Source organism: Zerene cesonia, chromosome 22 (assembly GCF_012273895.1).
Source record: "Zerene cesonia ecotype Mississippi chromosome 22, Zerene_cesonia_1.1, whole genome shotgun sequence".
Taxonomy (NCBI): domain Eukaryota; kingdom Metazoa; phylum Arthropoda; class Insecta; order Lepidoptera; family Pieridae; genus Zerene; species Zerene cesonia.
This window is the reverse complement of record NC_052123.1, coordinates 5,475,686-5,500,155: the sequence shown is the minus strand read 5'-3', so window position 1 is coordinate 5,500,155 and position 24,470 is coordinate 5,475,686. Positions and strand designations below refer to the sequence as shown.

At 33.8% G+C, this 24,470-nt stretch overlaps 1 protein-coding gene across 7 annotated transcripts in view; it reads left to right on the top strand.

Moving 5' to 3' along the window:
- Positions 1–24,470, top strand: part of LOC119835985 (hemicentin-2) — a 320,995-nt gene that overhangs the window by 13,935 nt on the left and 282,590 nt on the right. For all 7 annotated transcript variants that reach the window (XM_038361130.1, XM_038361129.1, XM_038361132.1 and 4 more), the window contains exon 2: positions 19,966–20,136. In XM_038361130.1, the coding sequence (XP_038217058.1) occupies positions 20,073–20,136 (64 nt within the window). In that variant the 5' untranslated portion in view covers positions 19,966–20,072. The remainder of the gene's footprint in view (positions 1–19,965; positions 20,137–24,470) is intronic.

Sequence of the window (24,470 nt, the reverse complement as noted above, 5' to 3'; positions counted from 1 at the left end):
GTCTCTGTATCCAGGTCAACTATTTTATAAATACACGACTCAACAAATAGCTTCTAAGAAATCGACATAGGCTAGGAGCCATCGAGCGATGTGCTTGTGATAACTGATATTAATAAACTAGATTTGGGTTCATCGGAAGAATAAGTAGGTTATGGGAAAATTCATGGTATTATTTATTTGCGTATGAAATTTCAGCTCAATCTGTTCGAGTTTTTGCGTTAAGTATCAATTTCGATCTTCACACCTATCCAAACAAGCTATATAGATGAGCTAAATATTTTTCTTCCTGTTTGTATTGTAAATATTTTAAGCTTTTTTAATTTTAACTCTGTGGTGGTTAACGTACGAGAGCTCCCAACACCGGTAGAAACAAGCAAAAAGTATCGATGGACCATTCTGTGTTATTATCAGGATAGGCTGGCAACAAAAAAAAAAATAGGAAGTAACAAAAAAAATGAGAGTTTTTTCTTAGCCAAGAATATTACCATGACGCAATAATATTTTAAAGACGTAATTTATCTAAATACTACACACTCCCTATTTTATTATGTACACAAATGCAGGAAGAAATATGTATTCATTTTATCCTGGAATGGAGTTACATTATCAAACAAATTGTTGTTATTGAATGCGGAAGCTTGAAGTTAACCAAATATTTGATAGAGTTTAAATTATAATTCAATTACCCAAACCCTTGAACTATTGGATCGGTAATTAAATACTACAAATGAAAGCTTCATTATTCATTTTCCGACTACAATTATTAAAAAAAACTTTATGGCTTATAATTTTTATTGCGTATTTTATAATACAATATCCATTTTATAAAGAACATAAGTAGATATTTAATTACATGGACATACAGATGAACAAATCATAAAGAGATTGTATTATTATATCTACTTGTATTAATACGCTTCTATATAACAAGTACGCAAGCAAACCCACGAAGCAAAGCTCGTACACAGTAATTGGTTAAAATACCCCCAAGATATATTCACGCCTCGTTATTATAGCGTTACAACGTTTGGTTATCTCCTTGCATTGACCTTGTGAATCTTCATATCATATAATAAACCCATTTTCCACGCTATTCATCGCCGGCTCCCGGCCTTGACGTATTTTTACATTGTGAACACTTTATATCAAATTTACATTTGATAGGAAACTTTATTTGATTTAGATTTATTGAACAGACTTTAAAAAATGGTTTTCAATTTATTTATGTGTAATTTATGTATGGCAATGTATTTACGTAATATGGTAATATACCCAGATGTAGGTTCAAATTCGCTGGGTATTTTTATATTTGGTTACTTTTACTTAATACATATATTTTTTTGTCATCATCGTCAGTGGAGCTGGTGGGTCGCCTGATGGGTCGCGATACCACCGCCCATGAACATTTGGAGAGGTGCATGGTCGATTGCGTACGTAACGCCCCAAGCAAATAGCAAATATTGTGTTTTGAGTCAGTTTTTATGTGTTATTATATGTTATTTATGATATACAGAATGCTTTTCCACAGCCCAAATAAGTAAGTTTCTGTTTTTCAATTAGTATACCATAAAATTGTGGCAAGTTATAATTTATTGAATTTATTTAATTTTACCAGTGTGTTTATTGTTAATAAATCTAAAAATGTGAACATGCATTAATGTTTGAGACGATTATAAAGTACCTAACTTGAGTTTAGATATATCTTGTTTAGGATAATTTTATACGCACGTTTATGTTAGTTCGGAAGGATATAACCATAACAATTAATGAAGAAAAATGTAAACAATGCAGTATTTGTAACAATCAACGCCATCAAGTAGACATGCGGCAGAGTACGGAGCGATACCGCAGTTCCGCCCAAAGCAGGGCGACGGAACACAGTGGGGTTACAGCCGATAGGACTCTGCCATAACCCACGGCTTCTTTCCTTAATTTATTTTATTATATATTAGATCTTTAAAATTACGCATCAGATTGATGGGGTTTTGTTTAATAAGTAGTGTAATTCAAAAGAAAGGTTTATATGTAAAAACATACATAAAATAGTGTAGGGATTAGGAAAGAATTGAAGAGAGGAATAAAGGAAAGGACTGCGAAGGGTAAGGAAGAGGATATAGGCCTCCGGCTCCCCCTCTCACTGAACTAATCACAGCAGTATGCTATTTCACGCCGGTCTTCTGTGGGGGTGTGGTACTTCCCCGGTGCGAGCTTTCGTGCCGGCCCAATTAGTGCCGAAGCGTGCTCGACTACCACATACAATTTATGTATAAAATTTATATATATATGAAAATTTGTTGATCGTTTTCGAAACCTTTGCATCAGTTTCAAAGAAAATCTATATATTAGAGATACTTAATAGCCTAGACATTTTCTTTTATAGCTTCGATGTCAAAACAGTATCACTGCACCATGACGTAAATAGCAATGACTAAAACTAACTAAAAGTGACTAAATGGTGGAAATAATACTCCCGAGGTCGCAGCGGCTCAGCTGGCGGCCGGCCAAGAGTGACCTCAGCTTAGTAGCGGCTCGAGTCATACGCGGCAGCGATTTGTGGTGTCGTAGTTTGGTAGGTGATGAGCGGTAGCGATTTGTGATGCTACGGTAAGTGTAGGTACGTAGGGACTCGATAGAGACTCGATTTTATTTGCTGTTGTGTGTTTTATGAGAACTTTGGAGGTTAGTTATATAATATTTAAATATTTATATTACATACATACTAGCAGTTCGCCCCAGCTTCGCCCGTGGTACATACAAGCCTATGTCACTCAGTTAAGTGCAGCTTTCTAATGGTTGAAGAATTTTTAAATCGGCCCAGTAGTAGTAGCAGTAGTTAATGTAGATTTAATATTATATTATACATTTTTGCTAATTTTATTTGGTATTGAGGAATATACGTGACCAAAACATGTCGGATTCGTACTGTATTTTAAATATTAAATTTAAATTAGAGTTTGAACATTATACAATGATCTTATCAACTCTAACATAATATTATATTTATGAAATTAATATAATCAATTCTGCCACAAAATTAATTCCCGTACATTTAACTACTAATCCCTTTTATCTAACAGTATCCTACATAAACCATCGCATTTGATAGTCCAACGAACGGAGGTCAACAAAGGGTCTTTCATGCTACTAAATGCGCGGAGCGTAACGCGACTATAGGGACGGGTAGAGGCCTGTGTACACAATAGTCAATTTATAACCAAAAGATAATGTTGTCCCAACTTCGCAGACAAGTTCAACACAACTTATAATTGTAAGGTTTTGTGTACACTTCCTTATAATGTAAGATCAATGTAATGTTTCAGGCTTTTATCTATGTTAGTTTAAGTAAACACATGTAACTTTGGAATTAAAGTAAATTGGTAAATTGAAATAGATATTTAGAAATATTTTTAGTTCCTATTAGCAAAGCAAATCAAAGATAATAATAAGAATTTTTATAAATGAATGTACGAATGCATTAGACAAAATAAATATGTTCAAATAATAACATAACAGGTGTTGTTTTAACCTATCTGTATACGAAATTATATCTAAAATAAAAGACGCGTTTTGCGCCAAGAGCAACAAACCTTCAAATCTTTAACATAAGTAGGTCATATTTGAGATACAATTTCACCATAAACAAGTTAAAAATGCAACAAAAAATCTCGTAATTCCTGTACTTAGCACAGTTTTACAGAACCAAGAGTCTAGAAAAATAAGAAAAGCCCCGAGAGCTCATTATTATACTAATTGCTTTCATTAGCATAAACTACTTTCTCGCGGAATGCTTGATGTTTCAGCCTTGGGTTTTGAAAACGCGAGCAGTTCTTTTATTTATATTCCTGAATCGCGCTAGTGAAGTTTCTTCGTCAATTAACATATAATGATACGTTCTGCTGATCCGATCAGAATAACGTGTTTTATGAAGGCGCGGGAGTCTCAGGGGAGGTTCAATATGGTAGACTGTATGGTTGTCAGTACACATTCTACATAGCCTGGTAGAATGATAGTATCAGAGAAATCCCTTGGTATAAGTAACGCTATCTATTCGAGCGCTGATAGTGTAGTCACTCCTCCAGCTCATATTATTGGTAAAATTTGTTGGCCAAATCAATGACTATTATCCTTAGAGTTTAAGTTATGATTTTCAATTATACAGAGATCTATTTTAGTGTGATAGATATATAGTTTAAATAGCAAGTTCAATGACTCAAACTTCCATGAACTCCTTTGAGCTTATGGATTATCATAGCCTTATTGATTCTGCTTCTAATGAATAAATTGTGGGGTTTGGGGTACGTTATTAAGTAAGAAAGTTACGGCATAAAAAACAGCAATGAATTGACCCAAAGTTGTGATGTGAGAATGCAAAAGCATCAGCCTCATTTATTTAATATTTCGTTCATTACATACTTTTTAACACAGTATGATGGACTAATAAATGTACTCGTAGGTATTTATTGTGATGCGAAAGAAATCTTTTTAAATCAAATTGTGTTATGGATGTCGCAAAAATTACGACAATGTCGCCTGGGGACGTGACAAGGTTTGCAGTTCAAAATATTATTTGACATAAGATGTACCGAAAATCGTGATATTTTCTTCAAAATAACATAAAAAATTCAAAGTCGTTTCAAAATTAGGTGAATTGTCATTTATATCTTGACAACTGGGCATAAACGTAATAATACAAAGAAATAGGTACATTGTAAACTGCATGTGATAAAGTCTTTTCGTTTTTTTTTTTTCGTCACTTTAATTTCATTGAATTGTAGTATCCAGCTAAGGGTATGCCGGCATTTTTGACACAGAGAAAATTGCGCATGTAATAAAAATTAAAACAAATCAAAAAATTTAATATGCCCTAGAAATCTTAAATTATTAGAATCCCTTCAACATTTACATATATAAATAATGTGTGTAAAACTGGTAGCTAATATTGAGAGGATTGATATTAAAATAATAAGCTAAAGCACAAAACTATTTTTCAAGAGACGTCAATAACTTTCGCGGGAGGATACAATACCGTTTATACATAAATTCATAAATTTATTCAAAGTCAAAGGCCGAAGCTTCTGTATCGACTTTATCAAACACAATATCACATCAAGGCATAGCCAACAATTCAGGTCGTATCATTTATTATATTGACAATATCCTTTCGCCATATTCCGATATGCTATTGAGGAATTCCTCATAATATTCGGGAACCAAACTTACGTATAATTTGTGAGATTGCATATCCTAGACCTATGGACCTATTTCATAGTTACCAGCTTTTAAATTCACATTTTGTTTATTTTAATAGCACGGTTTTAACATATTTTTAAAAACTTTGAACGACTAATAATTATGATTTATAGCAAGATTTAATGCTAGCGAATAGCGCTAAATCTAGATTAGTCAGACAGCATTGTTTCCAGATTATAATCTATCATTCTACCATATATCATCTCGATGCGATCAGCAATTTTTGGGTGAAGGAGTAACAACTGCAATACATTAATCAGTGGTCCTTAAAAACTTTTTCTATATAACAGCAGTGGTTGTATTCCGACATTTTTATTGAATTATTAAAAAATAAGTAAAAAAGTGACTGATTATATAATCGCTAACTTCTAAGAACTTATACCAAACCCCAAATCAAACCCGGTACCAAAATGGAACTCCAAAAGTAATGAAAATTTTTATAGTTATGTCTGCATGATAATAACTTCTATCATCTATGATTTAGAGTTTATTTTCATTTGATATTGATATTAATGATAGTAACTTATTGAAACGTTTCGTTAATTGAATTGACAAGTTATTCACAATACTTTTCAATTTCATAATAAGTTATTTGAAAGAATCTGTTTTCATTTTTCACATATGAGAATGCCGTTTATTGCATAATAATGTAAAATTTTGTTTTGTCCAAGTAATTATTAAAATATAATTTCGGTAATTATTATTTACTAGCGGTCCGTCCTGGCTTCGCCCGTGGTACATATATAGCCTATAGTCTTTCTCAATTGGACCAGTAATTCCTGAGATTAGTGCGTTCAAATAAACAGACAAACAAATTCTTTAGATTTATATTCTTAGTGTAGATAAACAAGCTTTTTAGAATCACAGTCTCTGACATTACACAAAGCAGCACCATCCTGCATCCTTTTCCCCACCTTTCCATTCCATTTCTTTATTCCCGTCAACCCTTGTCCCTTACCCCTTAGGCCCTACCTCTGCTCTGTTCATGGGCGGTGGTGATCGCTTACCATCAGGCGACCCACCAGCTCTGTTGCCCGCTTCCACATAATAAAACACTAGCCATAACTACTAAGCACACTGCATACATAGCTCACTTAAATGCCTTATGACCTTACCTTACCTTATACTTAGTGACTGGCTGTACTATTAAGTTAATACCTATTTCTGTTACAACTGTGCATTACTTTGCAATCACCGAATCCCTACTAATATTATAAATGCGAAAGTAACTCTGTCTGTCTGTCTGTCTGTTACGCTTTCACGCCTAAACCACTGAACCGATTTTCACAAAATTTGGTATGAAGATAGAAATGAACTTGGGAAAGGACATAGGATACTTTTTAACGCGAAAAAAGGGTAGAAAGGGTTGAAAGAGGGGATGAAAGTTTGCATGAAAGTTCGTTATTGTCAAACCGATTTTGATGAAACTTGGTATGTAGATGGAGCTAAACGTGGCAAAGAACAAAACATACTTTTTAATACGAAGAAAATAATCCTTACCATGTCGCGCGATATAAGCGAATTATACGCGGGCGAAGCCGCGGGCGAAAAGCTAGTATTAGCATAATTTTCAGCCGATTTTTAACCCTACTACTAGTCCTACTAATATTATAAATACGAAAGTTTGTAAGGATGTGTGCGTTTGTTGCTCTTTAACCCAAATACTCCTGAACTGATTACAATGAAATTTGGTACGTAGACAGCTGGACAACTGGAATAACATATAGGCAATTTTTTATCCCGTTATTCCTACGGGATACGGACTCACGCGGGAGAAACCGCGGGGCGCAGCTAGTACTTTATATGTTAGTAGAGCAGTTATATCGGGAGGAGTCAGTGGGCTAGCTGGGCATGGTTTGGTAGTGGAGCAGTTGAATTAACGCTAAAGCCTTTTAAATCCCCTATAGGTGTTAGTTTAATTGTTTTCGATGTATTTATTTTTGTTGGGTTGATTGTATTTTACTTTTATTTTTATTTTGTATTGTATTCAATTTTTTCATTTGAAATAGACGGGACTAAAACCTAACTCAAATTTGAGTGTATCTACTTATTATTGTTGACTAGCTTTCAGTCCAGGGCCCAAGGGTATAAAGTTGCTGAAGTCATTGTCCAACCTAACTCTAGACATAAAAATGAACATAAAATCGCTTCGTTAGGACGTGATAGAAAGACAAACAAACCTACTTTCGCTTTTGTATTAGTAAGGAATTCTTTATTATAAAGACTACATTAATTCAATTATATTTCAGTGTTTATATATAAATAAATGTTATGTTACATAAATCGAATAAAGTGTTATGTTACATGTGCTTAGTGCTATCTAGCTCTCAAGCTATAAATAACAACAGTTGACAAGTTGAACAACCTGCTCTCGGTCTATTCCTTGGCTCTCCACCAAGATATAATGCGAGCGATTTGCGACGACATACCGAAGACATGCTTTCATCGTCTGTTATTATTTATTGATAACGAACTGGTCGCCCTGGCTTCGCTCGACTTCTTTTTGGAAGTTTTTTTAATCCTAGCGCAGATAGATTTAACTGAAACACTTTTATTTATGTAAACTTTTACAACCAACCATCATCTATCATCCATTTATATTATATGTTACACAAAGCAAAAATCATTAAAATTCGTGCAGACGTTCTGTAGCTACCATTAGTCTTGTTAACAAGACTTTCTATGCGTTTTTTTTAAGAAAAAGGTGCCTGATGTAGGGCTAGAGTAGGGCCGCTGCAAATGCGTTGCCTGTTTTTTAGGGGAAAAGGATAAGGAAAGGGTTATCGATGGGTAAGGGACTGGACAAGGAAGGGCGATGAAAATGATACGGGCTTTCTGCATACGGCTAAACTATGTAGGAAGTTTTTTATTTCAAACTAGTTTTTGACCGCGGCTTCGCACGCTTTGAATTCGAAGTAGTTTAATAGATTTTATTATACATATAAACCTATTGCATTTATTCTATCTATTAAAAAAACAATCTATCTATCTGTCTGTCTATCTATTAAAAAACCAATTAAAATTCGTTGCGTAGTTTTTAAGATTTAAGCATACATAGGAACTTAAGGACGTAGGGACAGAGAAAGCGACTTTGTTAAAACTATGTAGTGATGAGTCTCTTTAATAGAACTCTCTACTAGTGGGATATGGGACGGATCATAGACTTGTCACTAGTAGTCTGCCGCGGTTTTGCGTTGTATATATTACACATATTATACAACTAGTAAAATAGCAGGATTAATATTAACTACCGGTCCGCCCCGATTTCACTGTAGTACATATAAGAGCTCAATAAATGGGCTATCTAAAACTGAAAGAATTTTTCAAATCGGACCAGTAGTTCCTGATTAGCGTGGTCAACCAAACCAAGCTCTTCAAATCTATAATATTAATAATGGAAATGTGTCGATGTCCAAATGAGTGTGAAGTATTCGTTTGACATCGACGTCCTTGTACAAAACGCTTTCTTGACTTTTTACCTTAAAACATCGAAGCCGTTCTGACGTCCCAAAATGGCCTCCGACATTTATTATATATGTTTTTTATTCGATTTACCTCACAGTACTTAGTCCTAAATAATTGAAAACTGAGTAAACAGCAAATATTGCTTTTGTATAAATCATTACGGCATACATTTTATATAAGTTAATATTCATATGAATAAATAGAGTTAAATAGCTTCTATGTTGTAGACTCGCTTTCTGACCGCTTGCTTTGTTTGTTTTGAGGTGTGTCCGTCAATCACGCTGAAACTACTGAACGAATTTTTATGAAATTTTGTATACAGACAGGGTATGAGCTGACTTTGGTGATTCGTTTTAATGTCCTTGGGATAACAGAACAGAAATCTTGAAATCCGAGCGAAGCCTGGACGAGCGTCTCGTCTTTTATTAAATTATTACCCAGATAGAAAACTGGAGTAATGAAATGTTAAGCGAAAAAACGTAATATTACTAGTTTTTGCACGCGGCTTCGCGCACGTTATATTCAGAGTTAGTTTAATCGATGTTATTCTATTTTATTCAATCTCTATCTATTAAAAAAACTCCATCAAAATCCGCGTGCAGTTTTATACATTTAACCATACATAGCGACAGATGCGGGAAGCGACTTTGCTTGATAGTGATTATAGGTATAATAAATGTATCGGAAAATATTGACTGTGTCAATATCAAACATTATTATTTTCATATAAAAGGATTTCTGGTTCTCCCTACGTATAAATATAACTTTTTGTTATTTTCCCGTCAATCTAAGCTCCCATTTCAATGTAAATGTATGTTATTATTGCCGTAGCTATATGGGAGGTGCTTATAAATTCATATACTTATACTTCTAAAAGTAAAAAAGGTATTTTTATGTGACGTTCAAAACAAACTATGGACATCAATCAATTCGACTGTATTAGAAATTTTTAAAGAATAGAAATAAATTGAGGATCATAGGTGGTCGAGAGGCTAGGCGTTGCTACGGTTTGGCAAAAAGACGTGAGTTATAATCCCGCCACGTGATAAATTTTCTTCTATTAATAAAAAATAACATTTTGATTTCATAAAACTAATAAATTCGACTGTTTTTTATTGTAGTTTTGTTTTCAACCGATTACGTGATACATTTTTGTTTTATGGGAAATATTGTTACTTGGTCCTATTATAGGATCTGGAAAATAATTATTCTTATTAGTACTTTTAACACGTCCAAATGGCTTGCTAGTATATAGGAAGGCCTACAGGCACGTCGGTTAACCATATTGCTGTAGAAGGAATATAGAGGAAAAATAAGATATTTAATTGTTAATTATGTTTAAAGGCATTTACATTTTAGTTTCTTTGTGTGTAGTATATTAGAATCAAACAATTTTATTAGTCGCGACTTGAGTCGACTTCCGAACATAAGATCTCTCGGTTTTATGACATATGAAATAAGTATTGAAGAACTGTAATAAAAATGCGTGTTTTTGTTACTTGAAATAAAGTTAATATTTTTATTCTCGTTCATATTTTTATATAATCTTAATGAACTGATAAAGAAAGAAATTTAGTCGCGAAAAATTATTAAAAGAATTGAATTTTGAATAACTCGCTTTAATGACAGAATCAACTGAACTGTTCCACTTGCATTTTTAGTATACAGAGATCCTGGCGATTCTAAACAGGATAGTAAGATAAGATCATGAAATTATTGTATCGTCACCGATCCTTGATAAGTGTACAAAGTTTGAATTAAATCTGTCCGTTTAAAATTTTCAAAATCGTGTCAAAGTCAAGTCCAGTTACAAACACACAGGTGAAGCTAATAAGAGTGTATATAAAAATCATAAATTATTTATATTTCTAACGATAATAATACAGCAGAATAAGATAAATAAGGATTCAAATATATTTCCAATAAAAATGTTTATAAATGGATGTTTACATTAACGAAACAGATCAAAATTGCGTGTCTGTTCGGTGTAATGATAATTACTTGTGGAAATGCGTTTTGCCTTAATTGTCTGTAGGAACTCCATTGTATTCGTTAAATGTTTACAAATAGGTGTGCGTCGCGGACAAAACCTTTGGCGAAAGCTAGTATTTAGCTTATGGGATATTTTGTAACATAAATATATATTCAATTTTACTCATTGATATCAGTACAGTAGAATTAGGTCGCGTTCCGTTTAATAACATAAAAAGTATACATACAAATCTTTTTTTACTTAAAAATATATAAAGTACCGCAAAAGTGTCAAAAATAACATAAAAATATGTTCACCCCATGCGATGGGATGTGCCATTAACAACCGATATAATGGACACCCTATTCCGAGGGCGCCACAATTAAACCCTTCTTATTTATAATCTTCTAAACAATTAAAGTCCTACATTATTCAGGGCTCGCGGGAGGCATTTCCTTGCGTAACGATTACTTTGAGTTAAGCGGTTTTTGCCGCGGCCGGGTATGGATGGGTCCATTAGAATGCTAATTTTGTTTGTCAGAGGATGCTTATTGTAATTGGCTGGAGAAGAAGAATTTATCGGAGTTTAGCGACATTATAAATGTTTATTTTTACTTTAACAAATAAATTCATTTCATAGTATACTTTCAAACTTCTTACATCAAAACATTTAAATAGTATACTTCTGACAAATTATGTTAGACCGAAGTTTAAAAAATCGGAAGAAGTCAAAAGTCACCACTTTTTCTCGCTCAAGTTACACTTTCTTTACTATTCTGCCCTTAAGGGTTCATAAATGGTGGTACTCAAGTAAAATAGTCACGATGACTTGCAAATTTATAGCATGAATGCAAAACATACAGTTTTTTTAAAGATATAAAGGTGTTTAGAATTTCAATAAGATTTTATAAAAATGTCCCTCACACCTAATTACCCCACACAGCTCGTTAACTGCACACAAATCAAATAATTTAAATCTCTATTTCGCAGCCCACTTTATCAGGTCTTATTCCCCAAGCTTAATTAGAATTTTCAAAGACAAATAGGACGGAACTCCCATTTAGAAAAAATTGGGTCAATTCCTTCTCGCTATGACTCTTTCATCCAATATAATGATGTGTTCCTGCCGGGGTATTTCGAATTGAAAATTAGGAGTTTCGGAATCCATTCAGTGCGCTCTGCGTCAGTGGCACTCGGCTTGTTACTGGTTTTGTGTTTTCTGAAGGACGGATACATTTCGAATGGAGTAAGTCCTACTCCATTTAGGTTTAGGTTAGGTTTATTATTGTGTCACAGCGGGCAACTGAGCTGGTGGTTCGCCTGATGGGAAGTGGTCACCACCGCCCATGAACGTTCGGAAAGGTAGTGCCTCTGCGAATGCGCTGCCCGCTACTACTGCTTTTTTATCTATATCAATGATTTATTTTAAAAGACTTCAAGTTCTGTATTTCGTAATTTCAATGATTTTTTGGTATGGTAACTGGAGCTTTCGACTGGGTGAACCAATTTGATGACGATCTTTTTGTGTTTGAAAGCTGATTCCTCCCATTAAATATTCGCTCTACTTTTAACAATTTGAATGTGTTTTAGTTTTATGTTTATTTTTATACGTATTATTTTGAATCAAAAAGAATATAATATCCAATATTCCTGCTTTCCATTCTTCTATATATCTGGAAAAGTAAAATTTAAACCAATCTGAATTAATTACAAATTAGTTGATAATTGTATAAAGCATTATTTCTTAAATTTTCTATGTTACCTCCTTATATTTATGCATTTTACTACGAGAAAGCGTAGACGTGGAAAGTGATACGAAATATAATTTTCATTAGTTATACGAACTCAAGAATGATATTGAATAACAGAACGATTTCTCTCGGATCTAGATTCTATTCTATTACGTAAAACTATCTATTTTAACGCTATCTAGTGATGGTATTTAAATATTACCTGTTCATTTATTACATCGACAGGATTGACTACTGGAGACAAGGAATGGTCTGAAAAGGATGAGCGAATCAAATGATCTTCCCATGAAAATGCGATATATTATTTTGTTAAATATAGCCTATATGTCACTCTTTAGTCTCCCAGCTACCTCCACAAAAACATACAAAAAAATCCTCCGATACGTCGTGGAAGAAGGTCAATGAAACTAACACTTACGAGTTTATAATATTAATAAGAATTTATGGAAAACTAGCTGCGTCCCGCGGTTTCACCCGCGTAAGTCAGTATCCCGTAAGAATATCGGGATAAAAATTGCCTATATGTTATTCCAGTTGTCCAGCTATCTACGTACCAAATTTCATTGTAATCGGTTTAGTAGCTTTTGCGTGTTCAAAATGTTATTATTAATAAATACATTTTTAAAGAAGAGAAGAAAAATCGATAACGAGGCGGGATCTGAATGATGGAAACCGATGGGGTGTCCCTGAGGCACATAGAACCGAAAAAGTAGGAGAAACTCGATTTTCGAGGCGGGATCACCGCCAGCCAAGTTAGAGATCAGACGTTGGCATGGTGCGGTGAATATCGTAGGTTCGAATCCCGCCTCATATCGCCTCGAATTTTGTCTATTCCTTAAAATTCCTTATGGGTGAAAGACATTTTTGTTTACTTTATTAAGTGTACTTTACACTTATCAAAATATCTATTTATTACATGAAACCAAACTTTAATATATGAATACACTAGTAATGTCATAATATATGAGTGTTATCAATACGATTAGATGAGATTCACAGCTATTCCCAAAAGAGGGAGCCAGAACATGGGCAGACTCCATCAGTGATCCAAGAATAGTTCTAAAATCTGGATAGATAGGAACAATATTCCTTTTCATATGCGTAGTAAATATTTATTGGGAATATTTTACAAGTATGATAGAGAAGTGGGATTCGGAAACTTTTATATTTTTACAGCCATGATACTAACGGATTTTAAACGCGATTTAATTATTATATTATTTGACACTTTACACCGAGCATGGTAACGAGGAGACGTTTAAAATCCTATAGTCTTTATTTTCTTAAATATTCTACTCGCATAAAATCAAACTGAAACCTACATCGCCTTCAAATTGTCAGATCTAGACCAAATTAGACATGGCAGGCACCAGCTTTCAAATACAAAAAATAATCATATAAATAAGTTCACCCCATAAAAAGTTATGAGGTAACCAATCACAAATAAATACTTTAAAATTTATAACTTCCTTCATTTTTGAAGTTAGTTGAATGTCACGTAGTTATATTCAAATAAAAGTTCTTATTACAGTACCGTGGTTTTACTTTACTTTTACTCGTATAGAGGCAAAGTCAGGGGAGAAAGCTATCACCCAGCACAAAAACAAAACATTCATTTCATCGAAATAATAACAGGAAATACAATAAAACGTCACCTCTGAGATAATGTAACAGGCATTGATAGAAGGGCTAAAACGCGGTTCACGCTTCACTGCAGTCCCGTCACCCCTGCTTGGGCCAACAATGGATCCAGCTGGGCCAATGTGTCTTATCAAATCATATAAAACATAGCTATGGTGAATGTGATGACCATTTTGGTTTTAGTTCTTGTACTAAAAGGAAGTAAGAATGTGCCGTTATAAGAACTGGCCATTGGCTTTTAATTTTATTAGGTAGAATCACAAATAGGTTATATTTGAAGTAACAGAGGTGGCTCGCCTGATGGTAAGCGATAACCACATCCTATGAACATTCGTAGGGGTAAGGGGTAAGGGTTGACGACGGGAAATAAGGAATGGGCTGGGAAGGGTGAGGAAAAGGAGCGGGCCTCTGGATAGATTCAGAAGAGTAAATCTCGCGATCCCGATACTATTATTATTGTTCTCATACTCTTAACCGACGTTAATAAAAAGGGAATTTCTTATTAAACCCTCTTCATACCAAATTTCAAATTGGCTCAGTTCCTTACGCGTAAAGAAGGGAAACAGAGTTATTTTCGCATTTATAATAATAAGGATTAATACCTAAAAACCACTGATCCATAGAGCAATTAGGTTCAATATAGGCGGTAGCGTACAAACACTGGCGGCGCTATCGCAGCGCGTAAACAGACAATTTAGAAGCACACCTGTTCTTGCGTGGCGGTTACCTTTCCAATTGAAATAGGTTGGTTTAAGTCATACTCTTTGAACTAATGCCTATTTAATTTGTATGATCGATGTGTGCTGCTCTGGGAAATAGCTAAATATAGAACTTGGATACAAAACAACATTTATAATGTTAAGTTACATAAAATACCTTTATTCCTATTTAGTTAATTAGAATTTATGTACAACATACAACAAAAAAAATTGTTTAAGTTTTTACAAATGCGAAAATGTGTTTGTTTGTCCTTCTCTCACGATTTGCAGATAGTCAGGAGGCTAAAAATTACATACCATTTTTACTGGAGTGAAACATATCATTCTCAAGGGAAGATCCACCATAATGCGTATTCGTATCTCTCCAAAATTTTTTAAATTCCAATAGATGGCGCTTTATTAAAATGTGATTTGTATGGCAAGTGATAATTTTCATTGATCACACAGGCTTAGCGGCAAGCTTGTAAGGTCTATAATTTATTTATAAGTGGCGTTTTTATATTTTATTATATGTTATTAATATATTTATCTTACAAACAGCTGCAAGGTTCCTTTATGAATAAATAAACAAAAATAAAGGTTAAAGGACTATGACTCGCTGCCGCTTATAACTTGAACGGTAACAATAATAAAGCCACAAAGAGAGTTAATATCGCTATGTGGGGTTTGTCACGTCATGCCGATACGATGTTTTTTGTTTTGCTATTTTTAATATTCTCCTAATGTTTACCCTTGCACTGTGTATGTAAGAAATTTTTTTATGTGGTCATTTCCTCAAATATACTTAAAAATAATGTACATGCATACATATAATTGACCACTTCCTTGATTCCAACGCGTGAGCGTAGAGCCGTGGGGTCCTGGGTTCAATTCCCGGTGGGGACTTACTTAAACAATGTCTCGATCTAGAACACAGAAGGCTGATCACCTACTTGTCCATAATAAAAATCGATCAGTGACACAGATGTTCTTTATTTGCCCCATACCCCTCTAGGGGACACGGGACCTTAAGCTTCTGTTCTTGTTGGAACCTTATATCGAAATATTGCCATGGTTGGGCACAAGAGATTTAGCTATAGATAATGAAAATAGGAAATAAAACACGTTATATGTACAGTGCATTTATTATAATAAGAGGCATCTGATGCAAATCCATTCGTCAATTTCGTATTGATCTATTTATAAGGGCAATACAGACAAGAAAAATTTACTCAATAATTCAGCGTTTACGAATACAGTGAAAAGTAAAAATATATTTCGTGGGTTTTATGTTCATAACTTGATAATATACTATCAAAAATCATTTATCATTTTCTTTTCATCATCATCATCAGCCCATATACAAGTATGTACTATACATGCCGCCTATGAGGATTCAGGCCATAATCCACTACGCTGGCCAAGTGCGTGTTGGCAGATCTCACATGTCGTCAAACTTTAAATTCTCGCAAATGCCGGTTTCCTCACGATGTTTCCTTCACCCTTTCGAGCAGAGGTGATATTACACACATGCACAGATAAATTGAAAATCAATTTATTTCCTGCACGCTTGAACCCCGACTTATCGATTTTGAAGTCCGAGGCCCTCACCACCGAGTCACCACTGCTACCAAAACTGTACTGCTTTCTCTTCAATGCAAGTTCAAAAATACCTTTTTATTTATTTGTTGACTGCTGGATGCTGAGCTCAATAACTATTTACATTTCCATGTAACCTAGAAATTAGGATAAATGCTCCAGCGCTAACCAGCGTGTACATATTTGAACGTTTGTCCGCATGTACGTGGATACTGTATCCACGATCAATTCGATACAGGTTATTTGATAAATGTCCGTATTTAGGTCGCATTAACGTACTTTAGTGTAACTATCCTTAATGTCTGATAGCTAACACTTTATTTTACAAATAGCTTGTGCATTATTATGTGAATATGGGTAATGGGTATCGCTAGAGACTTTGTCATCGTTAAATGATAATTTATTGCTTAATAAAAGAAAATCGGCGACTGCTATTCAAATTTATATGGAAGTTATAAATATTTTAAAAATTGTTGATGCGTTTACAATATGAGATTTGAGAAACAAAAACATTTTGTTCAGTAGCAGAAATTAATTTTTCAACCGACTTCAAAAAAGGAGACGGTTTTTAAATGGAGTGTGTTTTGTTACTTCAGAATTTTAATCGGATGTATCGATTGTGATGATTCAGTTTGCATTTTGACTTATTCATTCCTGCTATTAACGTATTAACATATAACTATATAAAACAATGAGTTACACATGGGAACATAAAAATTATTTTCACTCCTATAATGGATGGTCCATTACCTTTCCACCGTTTCTTTCCTGAATCATTTACATCCACACAAACATCCACGAACGCTCTTTCCCATTTAATACCATAACCACATCCTAAACAGTTGAATTAAAAGTTCATCCCTCGTACAGAGCGGCTGCCATGTTTAAATATTAACAAAGTGGGCCCAATGTATCCCGCAGAACGCTACAGCTGTTGAATGGCCCAGTAATTAGGTTAATTATTTGAATGCATTAGTTATGCGTAAGGGGTCACTGTTCAAACTTGACTCTTGAAAACTTAAATTTGCTGTGATATGATCTTTAATTAACAATACTTCAATTATTATTCTTTGTTTGCATAATGCGTTATTATGTTATTACTACACGTTCGTCCCCGCTCCGCCTGGATATCAAGATTTCGTTTTACCCCCAAGGAAGCATTAATCGGGATAAAAAGTAACCTATCACCCAAGTCAGCTCATACCCTGTCTGTATACTAAAATCCGTTCAGTAGTTTCAGCGTAATTGATGGATGGTATCCAAACAAACAAACTTTCACATTTATAATATTATATATAGACTGTGAAATGATTGTTAAATTATTGTTATTGTAATGGAAAAAAATGACTGATTACAAACCTAAATTCATTCGAATTGCAAGGGGTGTGGTGGAAGGCATGCTTCCGAAATCTGTGCTTCCCGACGAGTACCAGCTGGGGTCTTCGAGAGAAGAGTGAGGTACCTTCTAGGGGAGCGCGTTTCATCTTAGGCCACATCTCACCTTACCAGCAGGTGATATTGTGGCCAAGCGCCTCCCTCTTGTCCAATAAAAATACATATTATATCTGTATCTGTTCGCTTACAATCAGGCGAACCACCAGCTCAGTTGCCCGCTTATAGCATCCATAAAGTAGCGTTATTTGGACATTTAGGACAAGTAAGTTATACTGACTGTTCTCGGATTGACCCGGGTTATAAAATTACACATGCTATTCGGTAAGGATGTAACTTTCCAGTCATAATTTTTTTTTTAAATCAGTCAAGTAGTAGTCAAAACAAATAAACAAATAATCTATTCTTTGCCTAATGTTTGTTTTGTTTTACATGTGTCCAGTTACAAAGAAATAATTAATCATTTATTTAGAAATTGTTGAATTTGATTAATTTATGTAAACATTTAATATCAATATTCGTATGCCAATCAACTGTCGATTCGTTTTGTTTTGTTGACTGCTATAACAGCTTGCATATTTACCGCAAATCGTGCAAATAAACAGTTCCATTTCATTTGAAACGGTTTTTAAATGAATAAATACACTTTTATTTGTAAAACCTGAAACTGGGCTAGGAATTCGCGATAGAAAAGTGTTTAATTGCGTCTTCAAAATATCCGATTACGAACCATAGTGATTTGAATTGGGCCACGACATGTCTATAATGTCAGTTTCCTTTTATATTTCCATTACATTTTAAAACTTTAATAGCAATTTTAAATGCGGCTTTTAAATAGTATTTGAAAAATATGAAGATTAACAAAAATCGATCGTGAGACTGGATTTGAACCTGTGTCTTTTGCCAAGGTCGCCGGCGAACAACGCACTATATTAATTGCAATTTTATAGTTAACGATAAATTTTATACAGCAAATTAACTTTATCGTTTACATTAAATATCTGAATTTTAATGAAATTTAGTATAGACATGAACTTCGGATAAGCTAGGCTGTAAGTCATAACTTAAAGAGGTTTCTATTTCCATTAAAACCAATTTTAACATTATAGTATGGTTCATAGGCGAGCAAACTCACGGTTGGAAAGCTAATGCATAATATATAGGATACGGTGTCCAGTATAAATATTGGAGCTACGTCAATCAGATTATCAAAATCTTCGTATAAAGGAGATAAAAATTCGTTTCAACCACAATGTATGAGTTACATAGGACGTTTTGTATGCGTAGATCTACAAATAGACCGGGCGCCCGCCGGCAATGTATTTATAGCATCTGACACGCATTCTGGACGTTTTTACACTGGAGTGGTGACGTCATAGGAAATTGGTGTACTGTGTTATGCTGTTGTAAACGCAACAGGCGTTGGCTGAATACTATTCAAGGTTTACTGGTATACTGACAAATAATAACAGCACTTGTTCCATGGATTATATAGAAAATTACTGTTATTTCTGATTTAAATGAAAAGGCAATTAGCTTGAATTTTGAACAGTTTTCAATTGTAAAAGAAACGTGATAATACACACACACACGTTCGTTTGTATGTGGTAAGGAGATCGTTAATTTTAATTATAAATTAAATAACAATTTGACCTTTAACCTAATTAGGATTAAATGTATTGCGGAACACATTCCTTCGCAGAATTGCATTTATAATGCGGCGTGAACCGTAGTTCAGATTCTAGCACACTTGCGAGGCTTCGAGTATAAAATCTAAATTTTCTACAAATGATCGATAAGTTTCCACTCATTTATTGCCAAGGTCTGTATTAAATAACTAACTTCGGTAGTAGATTTGACGGAAAAACGAAATATACGTTCGTATCAAGACAAAAATATATAACAAATACATAATGATATAAATCTGAATAGTTTATTTGATTGAACGCGTTAATCTCAGGATCTATTAAATCTTTTTGAAATGCTGTTTTATCGTTTCATTGGTGGAACCCTCGCAATATACTTAAAAATATTAAGAAATCAGAATTTATGAGTATGTACGCGCGTAATTCCTCATCGACAGCACCTAATTTGATAATTTTTGTCCTCATTATTGTATGTATTGATCTATTCGTTTGAGCCAATAAATATCCACCAATAAATGTACAATATTGTAATACTTTTATTTTTGTTTCAGCTCCACAATGGTGTAACAGCTGAGTGAAGGATAAGTAACGTTTAGACTTCAGTACTAGTGTAGTGTAGTGTGTAGTGTAATGAAGTGTTTGTGATTCAAGATTCAAGATGCTGTCGAAGATTCTGACAGTTGTTTTCGCTGTCATCGCCTGTCAGGCACTCGCTGAAAGAGGTATGTTTGTAGACGATCCTCCTTAGCAAAGTTTTTAATAGGTTAAAAACTAGGCATTCAAGCATATTAGTACTGCTTAACGTACGTATTTATTATGCAATTTCCTGAAGTAAAGAATTAAATAAGAGTGAAGCTCAAAAAATAATATGCAGTTACATACATTCGAACAGTTCGCCATAAAAGCATGCAAGAAACTGTTTTTATCAAAAGAATAAGAAAAGAAGAATAGACTATTAGGCCACCACCACATAACACTTGCAACACTGTTGGTGACATAAGCGCTTTTCCCGCCTTTTATGACAAAATATTAAATTTTTAATTTAAAAAACCGACTCTCGAAATCTCGATGTAGGTCCTTCGGCTTGAGAGCTACGATGCCACAAACAGACATCGACGCGTGTAAAACATCTGTATTTTCGTGTCGGTATTTCAAAATGATATTAACACTAGAATCCATTAACCAATACGCAACGTACATTCATCGTACAAAGAATTCGTCTAAAAAAGCCAGCGCAGTCAAATCTATTTAGCTAACAAACGTATCTAAAGAATATTTTCGAAATAAAATGTAGTTTTTATTTCTCTATCAATCACGGCGAAGCAAAATGAAATAACTGAATTCTAGCGCAGACGTGACAGTTATTTTTATGCGATAAAAGTGTGGATTTGCAAAAAGGACTGACTGTATTGTTTCGACTAAGAATAAATGGTTTTCAAAATATTGGCAAGCTTGATAACAGTGATACGTTTTGTAAAGGAGAGTTTTTTGTACGATCCTACATATTATGTACATACAATCACTGGTTTTGTATGTAAGTGGTGCCGACGACAGAGGCAAGTGATTATTATAAATGTAAATACCTCTATCAATCATGGAGCACTAAATTGTATTTACACTAACAGGCAGTCAAGCGCTTCCTTACTACAGATAAAAAAACGTAGATTTATACTTATATTATTATAGGTTAATATTTAATAGGTTATATTTCATCAGCATCATCAGCCCATATATGTTCCCACTTCTAGGACACAGGCTTCCATGAGGGTTCAGGCCATAAACTACCACGCTGGCCAAGTGCGGGTTGGCAGATGTCACATGTCGTCGAACCGTTTGATGCTTGGTCTTGCCGGTTTTCTCACGATGTTTTCCTTCACCGCTTTAAGCAGTGGTGATGTAATCCACATGTGCAGATAAATTAAAATAACAATTTTTTTCCTGCACGAACCCCGACTTATCGATTTTGAAGTCGGAGGTTCACCACTGAGCATCTGATCTGGATATAGGTACGCTAAATAATGTAAGAAACATATACATGGAGTCGTCAATAAATTGAAGTGTTATTGTGGGCAGTTTTATTATTGTACTAGTTTAAAAATTTCGTTTGTTTTTGTGTTTGTACCTTAATGACGTGCAAATAGTATGATAAATTGCGATTTACATAAAACATTTTGTATACAATATCCGGAGCTGTACTAAAATAAGAAATTAATTCATACATCGACGATTTTTATACTTCCTCCTATTTTCATATATTACAAGTGTCGACTCTACTCATACCAAAAATAGATCCCACGCAAACGTGATACAGTTCAAATTGCAAAGTCAGTTCCGAAGTTACATAATAGTACAAAATGATAAATAACTTTCGAACAATCCTTGGTCAGATTTGATTGATGAAGGGCTGCTCTTTGACCCGCTGGACTTTGCCAACTACCATCTATTGTTGCAGTGTATCTTATGATTAGAAACACGTAAAAAACTTGCTTGGCTATTCGATATACCCTAAACTAAAGGCGTGGCCCGATAATTCAGGAAATCATAATGTGCCTATAATAATCATTGTAAATTTATTAAAATTTAAAATATAGTTAATATATTTACTCTAGAAATAACCAACACCTGTCTATAATACGGTGTGGTGTAGCTTTATTATATACTAGCTTTATATATAATAAAGCTACACCACACCGTATTATAGACATGTGGACTATAATTAAATAGATATGATTAGATATATATATATATATATATATATATATATATATATATATATATATATATATATATATATATATATATATATATATATATATATATATATATATATATATATATATATATATATATATTATATATTATCTATCTCTATACAAATTTTTCTACAGATACGATAAGTTCTCGCGTGCAAGAGTAACAAACATCCATACATCTACCTATTTATCCATTAATGCTTATCATTTCAGCAGCAACAAAGGAAAGGATTGGATGAGTTGGGAGGAAAGAAAGAAAAAGGATGTTCGACAAATTCTAATTAAATACACATCATATTCCTTTATCCTTTTACGTAGTAACTATTTACTAATCTGTGCTTTTATCTTCAATTTATGAGATCTATTTGATCTCATTGATCAGTTTATATTTTTCAGAACCAAACGAAACTGAACATTCATTTTAAATAAAATTGTAAATAATTGTTTATTAAAAATTTTATATAATTAAATACTCACGTTATCATTGTAAATTTAAAAAAATATTCGCCATGGCTTAACAGGTCCATGTTGTAAATACATTGCATAAGATATTTTTTTTTGGGATATGATGCGTTAAATAAACAAATAAAAATTTGTCATGTGTTTTGCAGGTATATAAATAATAGCGCGCCCTGTCATTAGATAAATTTTAATAAGGCAAGCTTATAAACAAATTAATTCATTTAACTACAAACTATTCAACAAGAAACTGTAGGCAAAGTCTAATAATTAGATTACATCCCACACGCTCCAGTCGAAGTCAATCATAAAGCAATTTCGATATAATTAAAGGCTGTGTAACTAGGTGTTGTTCATGTCCGCTTTTGTTGGCTGCTGATTGAATGTGACTCTTATGTACGGCGCAATGTAAACTGTTTTCTGATAATTTGACATCTCGTAGCGTGGTAATTCCCGATTATTACATGATATTTCCCCCTCCCCCGCTCCTTTCTTTACAGCTATTGTTTATTGTTATTTGATCTAGGACATGCAATGGCAGCGGATGTTATATCCAAAGATAATGTTATAATATTTTCTTTCTTATTTAATGTAAATTTTGTTGTCAAGATTTTTATAGTTAATATTTAAATTGGACGTGGTACATATATTAAACTAGACCCTCGTCCCGACTACGCTTGTCTCGAGCCGGGATAAAAAACATAGCCTACGGACAATTACATATGACGTGGCTTTCTAAGGAAATTAGGATTTTTGACGTAGGTTTAGTAGATCCTGAGATAACGCACTAAATCGTTATTAATTCACAAACTTAACCTCTTTGTAATATAACCTATAGACTTTAGTGCCTAGAACACGGCTAGCGCTTATTCCCATTACAGTAGCTTACGTGAAGCATGCGGCGGTTGTTTGATTGTCACACTGTTAACTAACCAATTAATTTCCACGAGTTCATCTTAAGAAGTTATTCATATATATACATAATTATATATGGAAGCAGTTATAGAGTAAATTATACAGCAGTTTGAACAATAACATAAAAGTACAGCTTGCCTTATTTAACTATATAAGGAAACTATCTATAACAATACATATTTATTTTTTATTTATTTATTGTATACACAAACAAAACAATATATATGATAATAATTGAAACAAAGGATTATGTATATAATTAGCGGCCTTATGGCTATAAGCTATTTCTTCCAGGCAACCGACGGGTAATGAATAAATATACAATATAGTCGAAATACATATTTTTCAATGTTGTATGTACATTACTTGATGGAAATTATTTTTTTTATAATCGACCTATATATAACAGTATATTAACATATTTAGCACTCAACACAATTAATTTACCAAAAATAATCCACCTAACATCTGTTTTCTTTTTCAAAGACGATTTTTAAGTTCTTTATGGTCTGCGCTCCGACAAAATCGCAAATGTCATAACGTCATTTTTTTTTCTTTTTTTTATGTCATAGCGGGCATCTGAGCTAGTGGTTCGCCTGATGGTAAACGATCACCACCGCCCATGAACATTCGCAGAGGCTCATACCTCTGAGGATGCGCTGCACGCTTTTAAGGGAGAAGGGATAAGGAAAGGATTGATGACTGGAAAAAGGGAATGGACTGGGAAGGGCTAGGAGAACTAGGAGGGCTAGGAGTGGAGACACGCCACTGCCGATGGCGCCATCTATTACGGTGTTGCCAACAACTAGATAACTGATAAATAGCTAACGAGTATTTCAATAAAAAAATCTATCATAATTGGTCGCGCCAATATATATTAATTTCGATATTAAGCGGACTGTAAAACTTAATCTACGTGGTGTAGCGAA